This window comes from Phyllobates terribilis, unplaced genomic scaffold (assembly GCF_046119375.1).
Source record: "Phyllobates terribilis strain yellow unplaced genomic scaffold, ASM4611937v1 Scaffold_49__1_contigs__length_9717188, whole genome shotgun sequence".
Classification (NCBI taxonomy): Eukaryota; Metazoa; Chordata; class Amphibia; order Anura; family Dendrobatidae; genus Phyllobates; species Phyllobates terribilis.
This window is the reverse complement of record NW_027362809.1, coordinates 5,445,976-5,461,674: the sequence shown is the minus strand read 5'-3', so window position 1 is coordinate 5,461,674 and position 15,699 is coordinate 5,445,976. Positions and strand designations below refer to the sequence as shown.

At 44.9% G+C, this 15,699-nt stretch overlaps 1 protein-coding gene across 1 annotated transcript; it reads left to right on the top strand.

Moving 5' to 3' along the window:
• Positions 1-5,271: 5,271 nt before the first annotated feature.
• On the top strand, positions 5,272-15,137 carry LOC141191630 (uncharacterized). The gene is made up of 7 exons (XM_073661566.1): positions 5,272-5,345; positions 8,824-8,968; positions 9,097-9,276; positions 9,359-9,482; positions 9,562-9,659; positions 9,858-9,948; positions 12,083-15,137. Exons 2-7 carry the CDS (start codon positions 8,891-8,893, stop codon positions 13,270-13,272), a joined length of 1,761 nt encoding a protein of 586 aa, XP_073517667.1. The 5' UTR covers positions 5,272-5,345; positions 8,824-8,890; the 3' UTR covers positions 13,273-15,137.
• Positions 15,138-15,699: the final 562 nt, after the last annotated feature.

Below are 15,699 nucleotides of genomic sequence, written 5' to 3'. Positions count from 1 at the left end.
TGGTTCAGTATGCCTTCAATTTTGAATAAATCCCCAACAGTGTCACCAGCAAAGCACCCCCACACCATCACACCTCCTCCTCCATGCTTCACGGTGGGAACCAGGCATGTAGAGTCCATCCGTTCACCTTTTCTGCGTCGCACAATGACACGGTGGTTGTAACCAAAGATCTCAAATTTGGACTCATCAGACCAAAGCACAGATTTCCACTGGTCTAATGTCCATTCCTTGTGTTCTTTAGCCCAAACAAGTCTCTTCTGCTTGTTGCTTGTCCTTAGCAGTGGTTTCCTAGCAGCTATTTTACTATGAAGGCCTGCTACACAAAGTCTCCTCTTAACAGTTGTTGAAGAGATGTGTCTGTTGCTAGAACTCTGTGTGGCATTGATCTGGTCTCTAATCTGATCTGCTGTTAACCTGCGATTTCTGAGGCTGGTGACTCGGATAAACTTATCCTCAGAAGCAGAGGCGACTCTTGGTCTTCCTTTCCTGGGGCGGTCCTCATGTGAGCCAGTTTCTTTGTAGCACTTGATGGATTTTGCAACTGCACTTGGGGACACTTTCAAAGTTCTCCCAATTTTTCAGACTGACTGACCTTCATTTCTTAAAGTAATGATGGCCACTCGTCTTTCTTTACTTAGCTGCTTTTTTCTTGCCATAATACAAATTCTAACAGTCTATTCAGTAGGACTATCAGCTGTGTATCCACCAGACTTCTGCACAACACAACTGATGGTCCCAACCCCATTTATAAGGCAAGAAATCCCACTTATTAAACCTGACAGGGCACACCTGTGAAGTGAAAACCATTTCCGATGACTACCTCTTGAAGCTCATCAAGAGAATGCCAAGAGTGTGCAAAGCAGTCATCAAAGCAAAAGGTGGCTAATTTGAAGAACCTAGAATATAAGACATATTTTCAGTTGTTTCACACTTTTTTGTTAAGTATATAATTCCACATGTGTTAATTCATAGTTTTGATTCTTTCAGTGTGAATGTACAATTTTCATAGTCATGAAAATATAGAAAAAATTTTAAATCAGAAGGTGTGTCCAAACTTTTGGTCTGTACTGTATCTATGTAGTGATATTGTGCAACAGGTGGGATATTTTTGCTCTTAGATCTTAAATTTGAAAAAGGAGGACTGGGTGAGTCAGAAGTCATTGAGTAAGCTCCCAGGTCTTCTAATGTATTGCCTCGTCCTCCTTCTCCTTCATCAATTTGGGTTCTAATGATTTAACCCCTTACCGACGTGGTACGAACTAATATGCACCATGTCAGTAACCCCGGTTTAGTGCGGGCTCAGCGCCTGAACCGGGCACATGTCAGCTGATCTATACAGCTGAAATGTGCCCGCAACATGTCACCCGCGGCTGTTAACCAGTTAAATGCCGCTGTCAATCTCTGACAGCAGCATTTAACATCGCCGCGCTGGAAGTGCGGCATTAGCCCCGCCCATCAGTGATGCCGTCACATGATCGCGGGTCACCAATGGGTTGGCATGACAACCTGGGGTCTGCAGCAGACCCCTGTGGTTGTCATGTCAAGATTACTATGAGTGCCGCCCAGTGGTCAGCGCTCATAGCCAGTGAGCATTTCTGCTACATACAGATGATCTGCTCATCGCCTGTATGAAGCAGAGCCGATCAGGCAAGTGCTGCCTCTAGTCTCCCATGGACTATTGAAGCATGCAAAAAATAAAAAAAATGTTTTTAAAAATATTAAAAAAATAAAAAAAATATAAAAGTTTAAATCACCCCCCTTTCGCCCCATTAAATATAAAACAATAAAAAAAAAACACATACACATATTTGGTATAGTCGCATTCAGAATAGCCCGATCTATCAATCTAAAAAAAGAATTAATTTGATCGGTAAACGGCGTAACGAGAAAAAAAATTCTAAACTCCAAAATTAAGTTTTTTTGGTTGCCGCAACATTGCAATAAAATGCAATAACAAGCGATCAAAACATCGGATCTACCCCAAAATGGTAGATACGGCCCCAGATCACGAAAAATGGAGACGTTACGGGTCTCGGAAAATGGAGACTTTTTTTTTAGCAAACTTTGGATTCTTTTCACCACGTAAATAAAAAAGAACCTATACATGTTTGGTGTCTACGAACTCGTAATGACCTGGAGAATAATAATGGCAGGTCAGTTTTAGCAGTCAGCGAACACGGTAAAAAAAACAAACAACTGTGGTATTGCACTTTTTTTTGAAATTTCACCGTAATTGGATTTTTTCCCCGTTTTCCAGTACATGATATGATAAAACCAGTGATGGCGTGCAAAAGTACAACTTGTCCCACAAAAAATAAGCCCTCACACGACCATATTGACAGAAAAATAAAAACGCTATGCCTCTGGGAACAAGGGGAGCAAAAATCAAAAATGCAAACTGCTCCGTTCATCAAGGGGTTAATTGCATGATATTTATGCAAGGCCAGTTTACGGGTGAATAAGTTGACATCCTTCGTCCATACAAAGAGATCAAACCTTGGGGTTGGAGTAAATGACAGCCCTTTCCTTAGAAGTCCTATCTGTATGTCACTAAGTGAAAATCTGTAGATTATCATCATTACTGAGAGACCTATTAATACTTTCTATGTCTATTATTTGTTCCCTAAAAAAGGGAAAGTCTGTCCAGTGGCGCCTATTGATGGCATTGTTGTTGCCATAGTCATGGGGGTTGCAGGTAAACCTGTCGCTACTGACATTTGGTGGACAATTGGTGTTCCCGTTGACATCATATTTCCAAACACAGCAGGTATAGTGGGCTGAGCTTTCCACTCCCTGAGTTACTGGTTCTGTTCTCATAGTGGTTAATGGAGATGAAAATAAGCAGGAGAGGGGGATTCTGGAAAACAATTTTGAATTGTTCCACAAATTGTCCCCCCAATGATTTAGAGAAGGACAATTTCCTTTGTCTCCGATTCCTTTTATATTCGCTCTTTCTCTTCATTCCTAACCTAAAATCTCTCTGCCCACTGACAGAGCGATCAGACTCCGATAGATCAGTACGCGAAAGGTCAGTAAACCTGGGTCTTGTTGATCTTTGCCCACTACATTTATTTTTCTACACCTCTCCTGTCTCGAAGTCTTTCAGATCTCATATAAACTTCCCATGCTTCCTTTCTTTGATGTCCCTATTAAATATTTCAAGATGTTTTTGTAATTTTAACTCCAAATTCAAGAAATCAGGCTGTGAAGCAAACTGTAGAATTTCTATTATCTCTTTCTCTAATTTTTGATTCATCAGTAACAGGTTCTTCTCATATTCGAGAAGGTGATTAATCATCCGTAAGGAGCTGTCAGGAGATCTTCCCAACCTTTCATAAACGCCTCATCATCTCTATGTGCATCGGGAAGGACTGGGATTCTCACACCCACATATACGATTCTCCTCTGAAAATAAGTTTCAAAACTCGCAATTTCCCACCATGTCCTTATCTGCTGCTTGTAAGTCCTGTAGATATTATCAGAGGAGCTATTCAAATTCCCTTCTGAAGAGGAAGAACTGTCTGTAGAAAAAACTTGTGTTGCTTCCATACACTTCATACATGCTCCGTACACCTCGTACATGCAGCTCCGCTCCATACACCTCGTACACACGCGGCTCCGCTCCTCCGTACGCCTCTTACACGCGCGGCTCCGCTCCTCCGTACGCCTCGTACACGCACGGCTCCGCTCCTCCGTACGCCTCGTACACGCGTGGCTCCGCTCCTCCGTACGCCTCGCACACGCGCGGCTCCGCACCGTACACCTCGCACACACGCGGCTCCGCTCCGTACGCCTCGTACACGCGCGGCTCCGCTCCGTACGCCTCGTACACGCGCGGCTCCGCTCCGTACGCCTCGTACACGCGCGGCTCCGCTCCATACGCCTCGTACACGCGCGGCTCCGCTCCATACACCTCGTACACACATGGCTCCGCTCCGTACGCCTCGTACACTCGCGGCTCCGCTCCGTACGCCTCGTACACTCGCGGCTCCGCTCCGTACGCCTCATAAACACGCGGCTCCGCTCCGTACACCTCGTACACGCGCGGCTCCGCTCCGTACACCTCGTACACGCGCGGCTCCGCTCCGTACACCTCGTACACGCGCGGCTCCGCTCCGTACACCTCGTACACGCGCGGCTCCGCTCCGTACACCTCGTACACGCGCGGCTCCGCTCCGTACACCTCGTACACGCGCGGCTCCGCTCCGTACACCTCGTACACGCGCGGCTCCGCTCCGTACACCTCGTACACGCGCGGCTCCGCTCCGTACACCTCGTACACACGCGGCTCCGCTCCGTACACCTCGTACACACGCGGCTCCGCTCCGTACACCTCGTACACACGCGGCTCCGCTCCGTACACCTCGTACACACGCGGCTCCGCTCCGTACACCTCGTACACACGCGGCTCCGCTCCGTACACCTCGTACACACGCGGCTCCGCTCCGTACACCTCGTACACACGCGGCTCCGCTCCGTACACCTAGTACACGCGGCTCTGCTCTGTACACCTCGTACACACGCGGCTCCGCTCCGTACACCTCGTACACACGCGGCTCCGCTCCGTACACCTCGTACACACGCGGCTCCGCTCCGTACACCTAGTACACGCGGCTCTGCTCTGTACACCTCGTACACACGCGGCTCCGCTCCGTACACCTCGTACACACGCGGCTCCGCTCCGTACACCTCGTACACACGCGGCTCCGCTCCGTACACCTCGTACACACAGGGCTCTGCTCCGTACGCCTCGTACACACGCGGCTCTGCTCCGTACACCTCGTACACACACGGCTCTGCTCCGTACACCTCGTACACACGCGGCTCCGCTCCGTACACCTCGTACACACGCGGCTCTGCTCCGTACGCCTCGTACACACACGGCTCAGCTCCGTACACCTCGTACACACGCGGCTCTGCTCCGTACACCTCGTACACACGCGGCTCTGCTCCGTACACCTCGTACACACGCGGCTCTGCTCCGTACACCTCGTACACGCGCGGCTCCGCTCCGTACGCCTCGTACACGCGCGGCTCCGCTCCGTACGCCTCGTACACACCCGGCTCTGCTCCGTACACCTCGTACACACGCGGCTCTGCTACATCCACACTGTAAACCCCTCCTGACCCCACACATAAACTTCAGCTCATCCAGCACCATGACAACCAGCACAGCAGAGTCCTGCATCCACTGAGGCCCCTGATCATGTGACCCCTGACTCCTCCCCTCCTGTGACCTCATCACAGGTCCTGTGCGCACAGAGCAGCCATATATGTGGTGGCGGCTCGGTTGCCTTTTTCCCAGGTTGCTCCTCCTTTTCCGGGGTGTGGCTCTGCAGCTGGAGGTCTGTGCAGACTTCTCGTTATTCTCTTTGTGAATTATTTCTTCCTCTTCCTTCTATATCGCCGCCATACTCCGCAGCACTGTGCACATTATTATCGCACTCACTATAGTCCTTATTCACACCTGCGATTCCTATCTGTGTGTGCAGTGATTGCGGTTTCCTCCTGTCCTCCAGAGAGTAATGTCCTCCCCTCTGTAATAATTCTCCCTTTTCCCCCTGTGACTCCACATGATAATATTCACCTGCAGCGGCCACAACTCCTGTGTGCCCCCATATATTAGTAATGTCTCCTGTGTGCCCCCATATATTAGTAATGTCTCCTGTGTGCCCCCATATATTAGTAATGTCGCCTGTGTGCCCCCATATATTAGTAATGTCCGCTGTGTGCCCCCATATATTAGTAACGTCACCTGTGTGTCCCCATATATTAGTAATGTCCCCTGTGTGCCCCCATATATTAGTAATGTCCCCTGTGTGCCCCCATATATTAGTAATGTCCGCTGTGTGCCCCCATATATTAGTAATGTCCCCTGTGTGCCCCCATATATTAGTAATGTCCGCTGTGTGCCCCCATATATTAGTAACGTCCCCTGGGTGCCCCCATATATTAGTAATGTCCCCTGGGTGCCCCCATATATTAGTAACGTCCCCTGGGTGCCCCCATATATTAGTAACGTCCCCTGGGTGCCCCCATATATTAGTAACGTCCCCTGGGTGCCCCCATATATTAGTAACGTCCCCTGGGTGCCCCCATATATTAGTAACGTCCCCTGTGTGCCCCCATATATTAGTAACGTCCCCTGTGTGCCCCCATATATTAGTAACGTCCCCTGTGTGCCCCCATATATTAGTAACGTCACTTGTGTGCCCCCATATATTAGTAACGTCACTTGTGTGCCCCCATATATTAGTAACGTCACTTGTGTGCCCCCATATATTAGTAACGTCACTTGTGTGCCCCCATATATTAGTAATGTCCCCTGTGTGCCCCCATATATTAGTAATGTCCCCTGTGTGCCCCCATATATTAGTAATGTCCCCTGTGTGCCCCATATATTAGTAATGTCTCCTGTGTGCCCCATATATTAGTAATGTCCCCTGTGTGCCCCCATATATTAGTAATGTCCCCTGTGTGCCCCCATATATTAGTAATGTCCCCTGTGTGCCCCCATATATTAGTAATGTCCCGTGTGCCCCCATATATTAGTAATGTCCCCTGTGTGTCCCCATATATTAGTAATGTCCCCTGTGTGCCCAAAATAGTATTACTGCCCCGTGTGCCCCCCATATATCGGTAATGTCTCCTGTGTGCCCCCCATATATCGGTAATGTCTCCTGTGTGCCCCCCATATATCGGTAATGTCTCCTGTGTGCCCCCCATATATTAGTAATGTCCCCTGTGTGCCCCCATATATTAGTAATGTCCCCTGTGTGCCCCCATATATTAGTAATGTCCCCTGTGTGCCCAAAATAGTATTACTGCCCCGTGTGCCCCCCATATGTTAGTAATGTCGCCTGTGTGCCCCCCATATATCGGTAATGTCCCCTGTGTGCCCCCCATATATTAGTAATGTCCCCTGTGTGCCCCCATATATTAGTAATGTCCCCTGTGTGCCCCCATATATTAGTAATGTCCCCTGTGTGCCCCCATATATTAGTAATGTCACCTGTGCCCCCATATATTAGTAATGTCACCTGTGAGCCTCCAAATGTTAGTAATGTCCCCTGTGTGCCCCCCGTATGTTAGTAATGTCCCTTGTGTGCCCGCCCATATGTTAGTAATGTCCCCTGTGTGCCCCCCATATGTTAGTAATGTCTCCTGTGTGCCCCCATATATTAGTAATGTCTCCTGTGTGCCCCCATATATTAGTAATGTCGCCTGTGTGCCCCCATCTATTAGTAATGTCACGGGCCATATACCAGGATGCACTACATGGGACCATTACACTGTGGTGCACTATATGGGGAAGACATTATACTATAGTTCACTATATGGGGCCATGATACTGTGGGGCACATTATTCTGTGGGGCACTGTGTGGGGCCATTAGACTGTGGGCCACTGTGTGGGGCCATTAGACTGTGGGCCACTGTGTGGGGCCATTAGACTGTGGGCCACTGTGTGGGGCCATTAGACTGTGGGCCACTGTGTGGGGCCATTAGACTGTGGGCCACTGTGTGGGGCCATTAGACTGTGGGCCACTGTGTGGGGCCATTAGACTGTGGGCCACTGTGTGGGGCCATTAGACACTGGGCCACTGTGTGGGGCCATTAGACACTGGGCCACTGTGTGGGGCCATTAGACACTGGGGCACTGTATGAGGCCATTAGACTGTGGGGCACTACATGGGGCCATTATACAGAGGACTCGGTGACTCTGATGTGCGGTGTAGTTACTGAGGTCACTGCTCATCAGAGCCGCCAGGTCTTGTGGAATGCAGTGGGTCCCGGAGTGGCTGCTGCTACGACCTATAGAGCGTCGTCCTCTGAACAAGGCTCCATAGCCTTTGGATGTTGGATTCAGGGATCGTCATGGGAACGCCATGGACTATGTCGGACCTGCATGGGTTTTTTTTTTTCAAAAATAAATTGGTGAACCAGGAAGAGTGTCGGGGAGTCTTTCTTCAAATAATTTTTTTTTTCTGTCTGTGTATTTTTTTCTCCATTACTAACCCCAGGGCTTGATGCCAAATGTGTTTTTTGACAATTCACAGCTGACATCAACCTCAACTATCATTACCCCAATTGCCACCGCACAAGGGCAATAGAGAAGAGGTGGGCAAAGCGCGTATTTTCAGGCTGGATAGGGTCAATAACCAGGATCGTTCTGAGCCTGATATCAACCCGCAGTTGTCTGCTTCACCTTGCCTGGTTACAAAAAATAGTTGTTTTTTTTCATTTATTTATTAGGGTAAACACCCTTTAGTGCCACATGAAAGGCACTTAAGTTTATTATATGTAGGGGCTTGTGAAATTATATATAAAAGCATCAAACTTCTGTGTGTGAATCAGACATGAGATCTAACGTGACATAAGATTACAGTCCGGGGAAGACGGGAAACATTCATATAGACGACCGGTGGAGATGTAGTCAATGATGGACTCTGGCCAAATATCTTTCTAGAGCCGTAGTAGATGATGAATGTGTCGTCCTCATCATGAAGTAGTTATTTCTCATGTCACGTGTAATGAATATCTCCTGCAGTATTGCTAATGCCGATTCCAGTGTCGGTAAATGGGACGAGAATTAGCAATAAGGAAGATGAGTTTATGAGAAACGTGTTCAGCTGCAGACTCCAAGGAAGAAACTGATTTTTGTTTGTGGCCTAAAATATATAGGTTTTATTACTAGATGTAAAGCAGAAAACTAAATACTGTAAAATAATAAATCTCCTCATGTTTCCCTTATTATCTCCAGTAATTGTATTATTACACAGGATTTTTATGATGTTCCATCGGCTCATTTTCTTCTTGTTCAGGTCAATATCAGATCCTCTCAGTGAAGATCTTCTATGTAAGAGAATTTTCCTAATTCTCCCATCAAAGATGGATATGGACAGAGACAAGATGGCGGAGAGAATATTACACCTCACCCTAGAGATCCTCTTCCGGCTTACTGGAGAGGTGAGAGATTCTGATGATGTCACATTACATCATTCTTATCTATGGGAATAACAGATGGACGAACTGGAGAGGTGAGGACTCTGGAAATGTCTGGAGTGAGATTTATTAATCTGTCTCTCCATAACCAGGATTACACAGTAGTGAAGAAGACCTCTAGTGAGCGCTGTCAGGACCCTGTGTCTGAGGGATGGGGAAGACCCCTGAGCCCAATCACAGGACCTCCACCTCACCCCCTGATACATGAGGACATCAATGACCAGAAGATCCTAGAACTTACCTACAAGATGATTGAGCTTCTGACTGGAGAGGTGACACTGCTGGGAATGCTGGGACATTATACAGTAACGCTATGAAGGGATTGGGGGATGACAGTATCATTGTATGTGTCAGGTTCCTATAAGGTGTCAGGATGTCGCTGTTTATTTCTCCATGGAGGAGTGGGAGTATTTAGAAGGACACAAAGATCTGTATAAGGACGTCATAATGGAGGTTCCCCAGCCCCTCACATCACCAGGTAATAGGACTAAATACACACGGCCTATAATTATCTGTATGTAAAGAATGAATTCAGTCCCTGTATGTGTTTCCTCCAGATCTATCCAGTAAGAGGACAACACCAGAGAGATGTCCCCGTCCTCTTCTTCCACAGGACTGTAAGCAAGAAGATCCCAATGTTCCTCAGGATCATCAGGTAGATGGAGAGATGGTGTCATGAGATCTCCCCTATGATGTGTAGACGGCTGTGAAGGTCTTGTGTTCAGTCTTGTTTTATCCACCAGTATTATATGTTTTATACTTGTGTAATGAGAACGGTGGAGATGGCAGGATTAGAGCTGATCATAGATGCGACTTCTCCATCTGTCTGTGACTTTTACAATATTTGTTTCAGGGTGAAGATCTGACCTATATTAATGCTACAGAAACATATGTGAGGGGTCATGAGCGGTGTAAAGAGGAGATTCCTACAGATAACCATCCAGGTGAGTAGTAACCACTAAATGCAGAGAAGTCACATATTCTCCTCAGTCACCGGCTGTGGCTGCTTTATCGGTGGTGTAGTCCGGCCGTATCACAATCATGTGATGACCATTTTACCTCTTGACCACAACATTCTCCTTCACCCAAAACTGTTCGAATGACTTTGGGCATTGAAAGCCCTTTTCTATAGAATTTACAACCTGCGGGATCCACCTACCCCCAGTTGGCTTCCTAGAATCCTGATATCTTATTGGATGAATCTGCCTTCTCTCCCTTCTGCTTCTGAATGTCGTCATATGGTCCCTACAAGACCAGGTCTAGTCTTTCTGGCCAAACTTCACTTTTATGATCGACAACATTAAACATGCAGTGAGGGCCAAGTGTGAATTTCTGTATAATAACAACAGAGTTTCCCTTTATCCTGACTTTACAATTTCTTTTAAAACCATCTAACTTCAAATAGGATTGTGATAAACTACATAAAAAACATTACACCTGTGCCATGATATATCTCTAAGCTGTGCGTGGCTGATGGCTGTAATATACATTTATTCACGCCTGCAGGAGATGTGGTGGCTCGAGCCCTGGTTTCATGGATTCACTCCACATCATAAATTCCATTCTGTTTTCAATCCTAAGGAATTCAGATTACTGCACAATCTCTCCTGAAATGGGGGCACTAACACTTTGTCTACTCTTCTGGTCAGGACTCATAGTAGCTCCAGTGGTCCACCATAAATGAATAAAGTCCGTTGTTGGAGATGTAACATTTTTTTATTCCATATCTTTCTTTACAGCTTAATTCTGTGTGATAGTTTGATTGTGGTGGGATCGGCCGGCCTCACTTATGTGAGTCTGTAACTCCCTGGTAGTCTTTAAAAAAAAAAAAAAGGTCTCCATTGCCTCTTCCAAGTGCCCTTACGATACTTTAGATAGCTAAGAGCCACCTAGCCCCATACTCTAATTACCCCAGAGAGGTTTCACCACTAGTTACTGTTTACTGATGAAGACTGTTGAGTTTGATCATTTCAATAGATGTCATTGTCTATACTCACAATTTTTGACTGCACTAGTTAGTGTCCAAAATAGGGATTGCCTTGCCCATCACCCTTTTACCCCTCTACATGGATCTGGACTTGCACCCCTAGGCTTGGGCCATGGTGTTACCTGCTGTTCTTTGGTGTGAGATGGGAAGAAGAATAGTCATGTAGCCGGGTCAGAGCCAAGGGCTGGACAGAACCTGCATCACCCAGAGCTTCTGGTTCTGTCATCTCCTCCATCACCAGCGCCGCCTGCAGGATGAATAAGGCGGCTCCTGGTGACAGAGGCAGATGTCGCAGGAGCAGATCCCAGAGAAGATGGGACACACCTTTTGCAGAAGCTCTAAAATAACAAAATAGCTGAAAACCAGAGCAGTAGAAATCCCCATAAAGTGACTCCATTTTGGAAATTATAACCCTCAGTGAAATAATCTATAGGAGTAGTGACTATTTTGACTTCACAGGCACTTTCTGGAAATTAGCACGCAGTGGATGTTGGAGAAAGAAAATTGCAAATATACCATTTTATTACCCTACACATAGTGCCCAGATTTTGCTTCAGGAGACACACACCGTAAATTAAGTGGGTTCCTCTCACTATAGGAATGTCAAATACATGGATGCTAAATGTTGTTTGGGCGCACTGCAAGGCTCAGAAGTGAGGGGGAGATCTGACTTTGGGGGAGCGGATATTGCTGGATTGGTTTATGGAAGCCATGTTGCTTTTCAAGAGCCTTTGAGCCACTAATAATGTGGAAACCTCTGGTTTTCCATTGACAGATGATGGACCTGAGTGGGGACTTGTTTTTTGTGAGAGGAGTAGAAGTTTTTATTGGTATTATTTCACCTACATAACATCATTTGGTGGCTTTTTATTCCATATTTGGGAGGCAGAATTAACAAACAGTTGAACACTACGATCCACTGGTTCATCCTATGAGGTTTTCTATTGACTGTGAACTGTCATTGTCTTGATGAATAATTCAATATTTTACATAAATTACCATTTTTACAGACAGTTTAAGTAGAAATGCTCAAAAATATACAATTCACGGATATTTTATTGTAAAATAATAATTGGTTTTCTTCTTGGCAGATGACTGTACCAGGAGATCAGAGGGACAGCTGACATCTTCAATTTTTAAATCAGATGATCTTGAGATCCCACAGGATACAATTGAAGTGAATGCCATTACTCCAGATATACCATCATCCCTTCACAGCAAAGATCTGTCATCTGATCATTTGAAACAGGTCCTGTCTTCTGATTCATTACCGACTACTAAGGAAAATCAAAGTCACAAAACAAACATTAAAAAACAAACTGCTCCTAAAGCAAAGAAGCCATTTTCACATTCAGAATATGGAAATAGTTTTCCCCTCAAAAAGTGTATTCTAAAACATCAAAAAATTCACACGACAGAGAATAGGTTTGCATGTTCCAAGTGTGGGAGATGTTTTAACCAGAAATCAGATTTGGTTAAGCACCAGAGAACTCACACAGTGGAGAAGCCTTTTTCCTGTTCAGAATGTGGGAAATATTTTAACCATAAATCAAGTCTTGTTACACACCAGAGACTTCACACAGGGGAGAAGCCTTTTTTCTGTTCAGAATGTGGAAAATGTTTTAACCAGAAAACACAGCTTGATTACCACCAGAGAACCCACACAGGGGTGAAGCCTTTTTCCTGTTCAGATTGTGGAAAATGTTTTAACCTGAAAGCACATCTTAATAGACACCAAATAACTCACACAGGGGAGAAGCCTTTTTCATGTTCGGAATGTGGGAAATATTTTAACCATAAATCAAGTCTTGTAACACACCAGAGAACTCACACAGGGGAGAAACCATTTTCCTGTTTAGAATGTGGACAAAGTTTTGTGAACAAATCATATCTTTTAAGTCACCAAATAATTCACACAGGAAAGAAGCCTTTTTCATGTTCAGAATGTGGTAAATGTTTTAACCATAAATCAAATCTTGTTACACACCAGAGAAGTCACACAGGGGAGAAAGCATTTTCATGTTTAGAATGTGGAAAATGTTTTAAACTGAAAGCGCATCTTAATAGACACCAGAGAATCCACACAGGGCTGAAGCCATTTTCATGTTTAGAATGTGGAAAATGTTTTAACCGGAAATCACATCTTAATAGACACCAGAGAATTCACACAGGGCAGAAGCCATTTTCATGTTCAGAATGTGGAAAATGTTTTGTGAAGAAAACATGCCTTCTTAGTCACCAGAGAACCCACACAGTGAAGAAGCCTTTTTCATGTAATTAATGTGGGAAATGTTTTACACGGAATCAACTTTTAATAAACATCATAGAAGTCACATTGGGGAGAAGCCTTTTTCATGTTCAGAATGTTGGAAATGTTCTAACTGAAAATTGTATCTTCTTAAAGGAGTTGTCCACTACTACTGCCAACTCCAGAACCAGGCAGTAAGAACTAACACTGGCATTACCTAAGTGTCAGAGGTGAGCTTATATAGCAGAGGGGAGTGGCCAACACTGAACAGCTGAGACAATCCAGGTAGGAAAGCTCCAGGAGCTTCAACTAAATAGATTAACCCTTGCACTGCTAGCAAGGAAAAAACTGCACTTTTGAATATGATGGTGAAGTACTTTTAACCAGTGCAGAAGTACATGAAACCAGACACCGCAGTCTTCTGGCCCCTCTCTGTCGTGGTAACCCAGTGACTCTAACTCTGAAATTGCAATCACTATTAAGCCTCAGCCCTAAAGTACACCACATATTTAATTTCTGCTGGTATTTTTGGGGGAAAAAGGTAACAATTTTAATGGAAGTGGTCATCAGAACGTGATACCTGACCAACCTAGGCGGGGGGATGTGTTAGGGGTCCTATTAATTACTCTCTGACCCATTCCTTTACTCGGGTTGAGGTGCCATTGGCCTTATTTAATGCATCCAACAAAATTGAAGAAAAGCGGCACTCACCAGGTATGCAATTCAAGAGTCCTTTATTTCCAGTACATTGGAGCAGGATCTAACTGAGTGGAGGACAGGGAGTGTGCAGGGGAATGAGGGAGAATCACAGCCGTTTCACGCAGCTGTGCTTCAATGGGTTCAGCTAACAATGCCGTAGCCACTGATTCCTTTTGTAAAAAAACAGGTGCAGAATAGTTGTCATTATCAGTGCATGCAAAACATTGTGCAATTTAAAAACATGTTAAAAGATAATTACAAAAAACACGGACATTTATTTTTATTTATTTCACTCACTTATATACCACTATTAATTCCATTGGTGCTGTCAATCTAAATTCCCTGCCAGTATGTCTCTGGAGTGTGGGAGGAAACCCACCCAAACACAGGGAGAACATACAAACTCCTTGCAGATGTTGTCCTTGGTGGGATTTGAACCCAGGACCCCAGCGCTGCAAGGCTGCAGTGCTAACCACTGAGTCACCGTGTTGCCCATCCAATCTGTCATTTAGTCGCAAAGGACCCTGGGCTGCAGAAGTAAGAATCCACCTTGCTTCTTGTTTTAATAATAACACATGATGATTTCTAAATTGTGGAGGGAACTTGACCTTTTCTATTCCTGCAAAACACTTTGTTCGGATCAGCATTATGATAATTATGCATGTGTCGTCTAAGTGAAGGAGCTCCCTTTCCAGTAATTATAGAGCGATAATGTTCTCTAGATCAGATAAACAGAGGTCTTATAGTTTTACCTTTCTTATAGAATTTACATGGGGAGATGACGTATACCACACATGCTATGCTATGTATGATGCTATGATATGATGTGCTTAGTTCTACATGACACAAAGTCCTTCACATGTCAGGTCAATGGTCCTAAGCGGAAGCTTTTATCTGTGATCTGCAGGTGGTAGAACGAGCAGCTGCCGCATCTGAAGTGTCTCTAGCCAGTTAACTGTATTGTGTTCAGTTCTGTTTCTGACTATTAAATCTCCCAATTTACTACTTCTACATGAAGATAGGGGTTTAGTATTGGCTTTCTCGTTTAGCTCTTTGTCACTTTCTATCAGGTGTCCGTTTTGTCTTATAGCTGTATGGATCACCTTATCCATTGCTTTGTGTTTGACAGTTAAAGTTAACCTCTCTACGGTACTCTGCTTTTTCTTATCTTTCTGTTTTAATAAATCTTTTTGAGTTTTTTTACTGACTCTGTCTGTTCATTTAGTAGGGGTAATGGATAACCTCGACTAAGAAAATTTATTTTTGAGTTCATTTGCTTGTCTGGAAAATGTGTCATCATTGTTATTGATCTTTCTTAATCTCAGGAATTGACTGTAAGGAGCCATCTCTTTGTGTGCTGTGGATGTGCACTGTTATAATGTAACAGCAAATTTGTTACAGTGTTGTTTTTATACATTTCTGTAACTATTTTTCCTTCCTGTATGTTTATTTTGACATTGAAATATTCTGAGTTCCCCCACAATTTGCAGTAAATTTCAGATTTTGAACAGTAATTCAGATAAGGAACAAAAGAAAAAAAAACTGCAAACTAGTGCCCGCCCATCCAATAAACACATCATCTACATACTGGAGATATGCATGGATGGGTTTGAGGTAGTGGTGACATATTTATCTTCAAAAAAAGCCAAGAATAATTGGCAAAAACACATGCCACAGGGGTACCCATTGCAGTTGCAGCCTGCTGAAGGAACCACTTGTCCTGAAATTTAAAAGTGTTATGGGATAAAACAAAACCCAAAG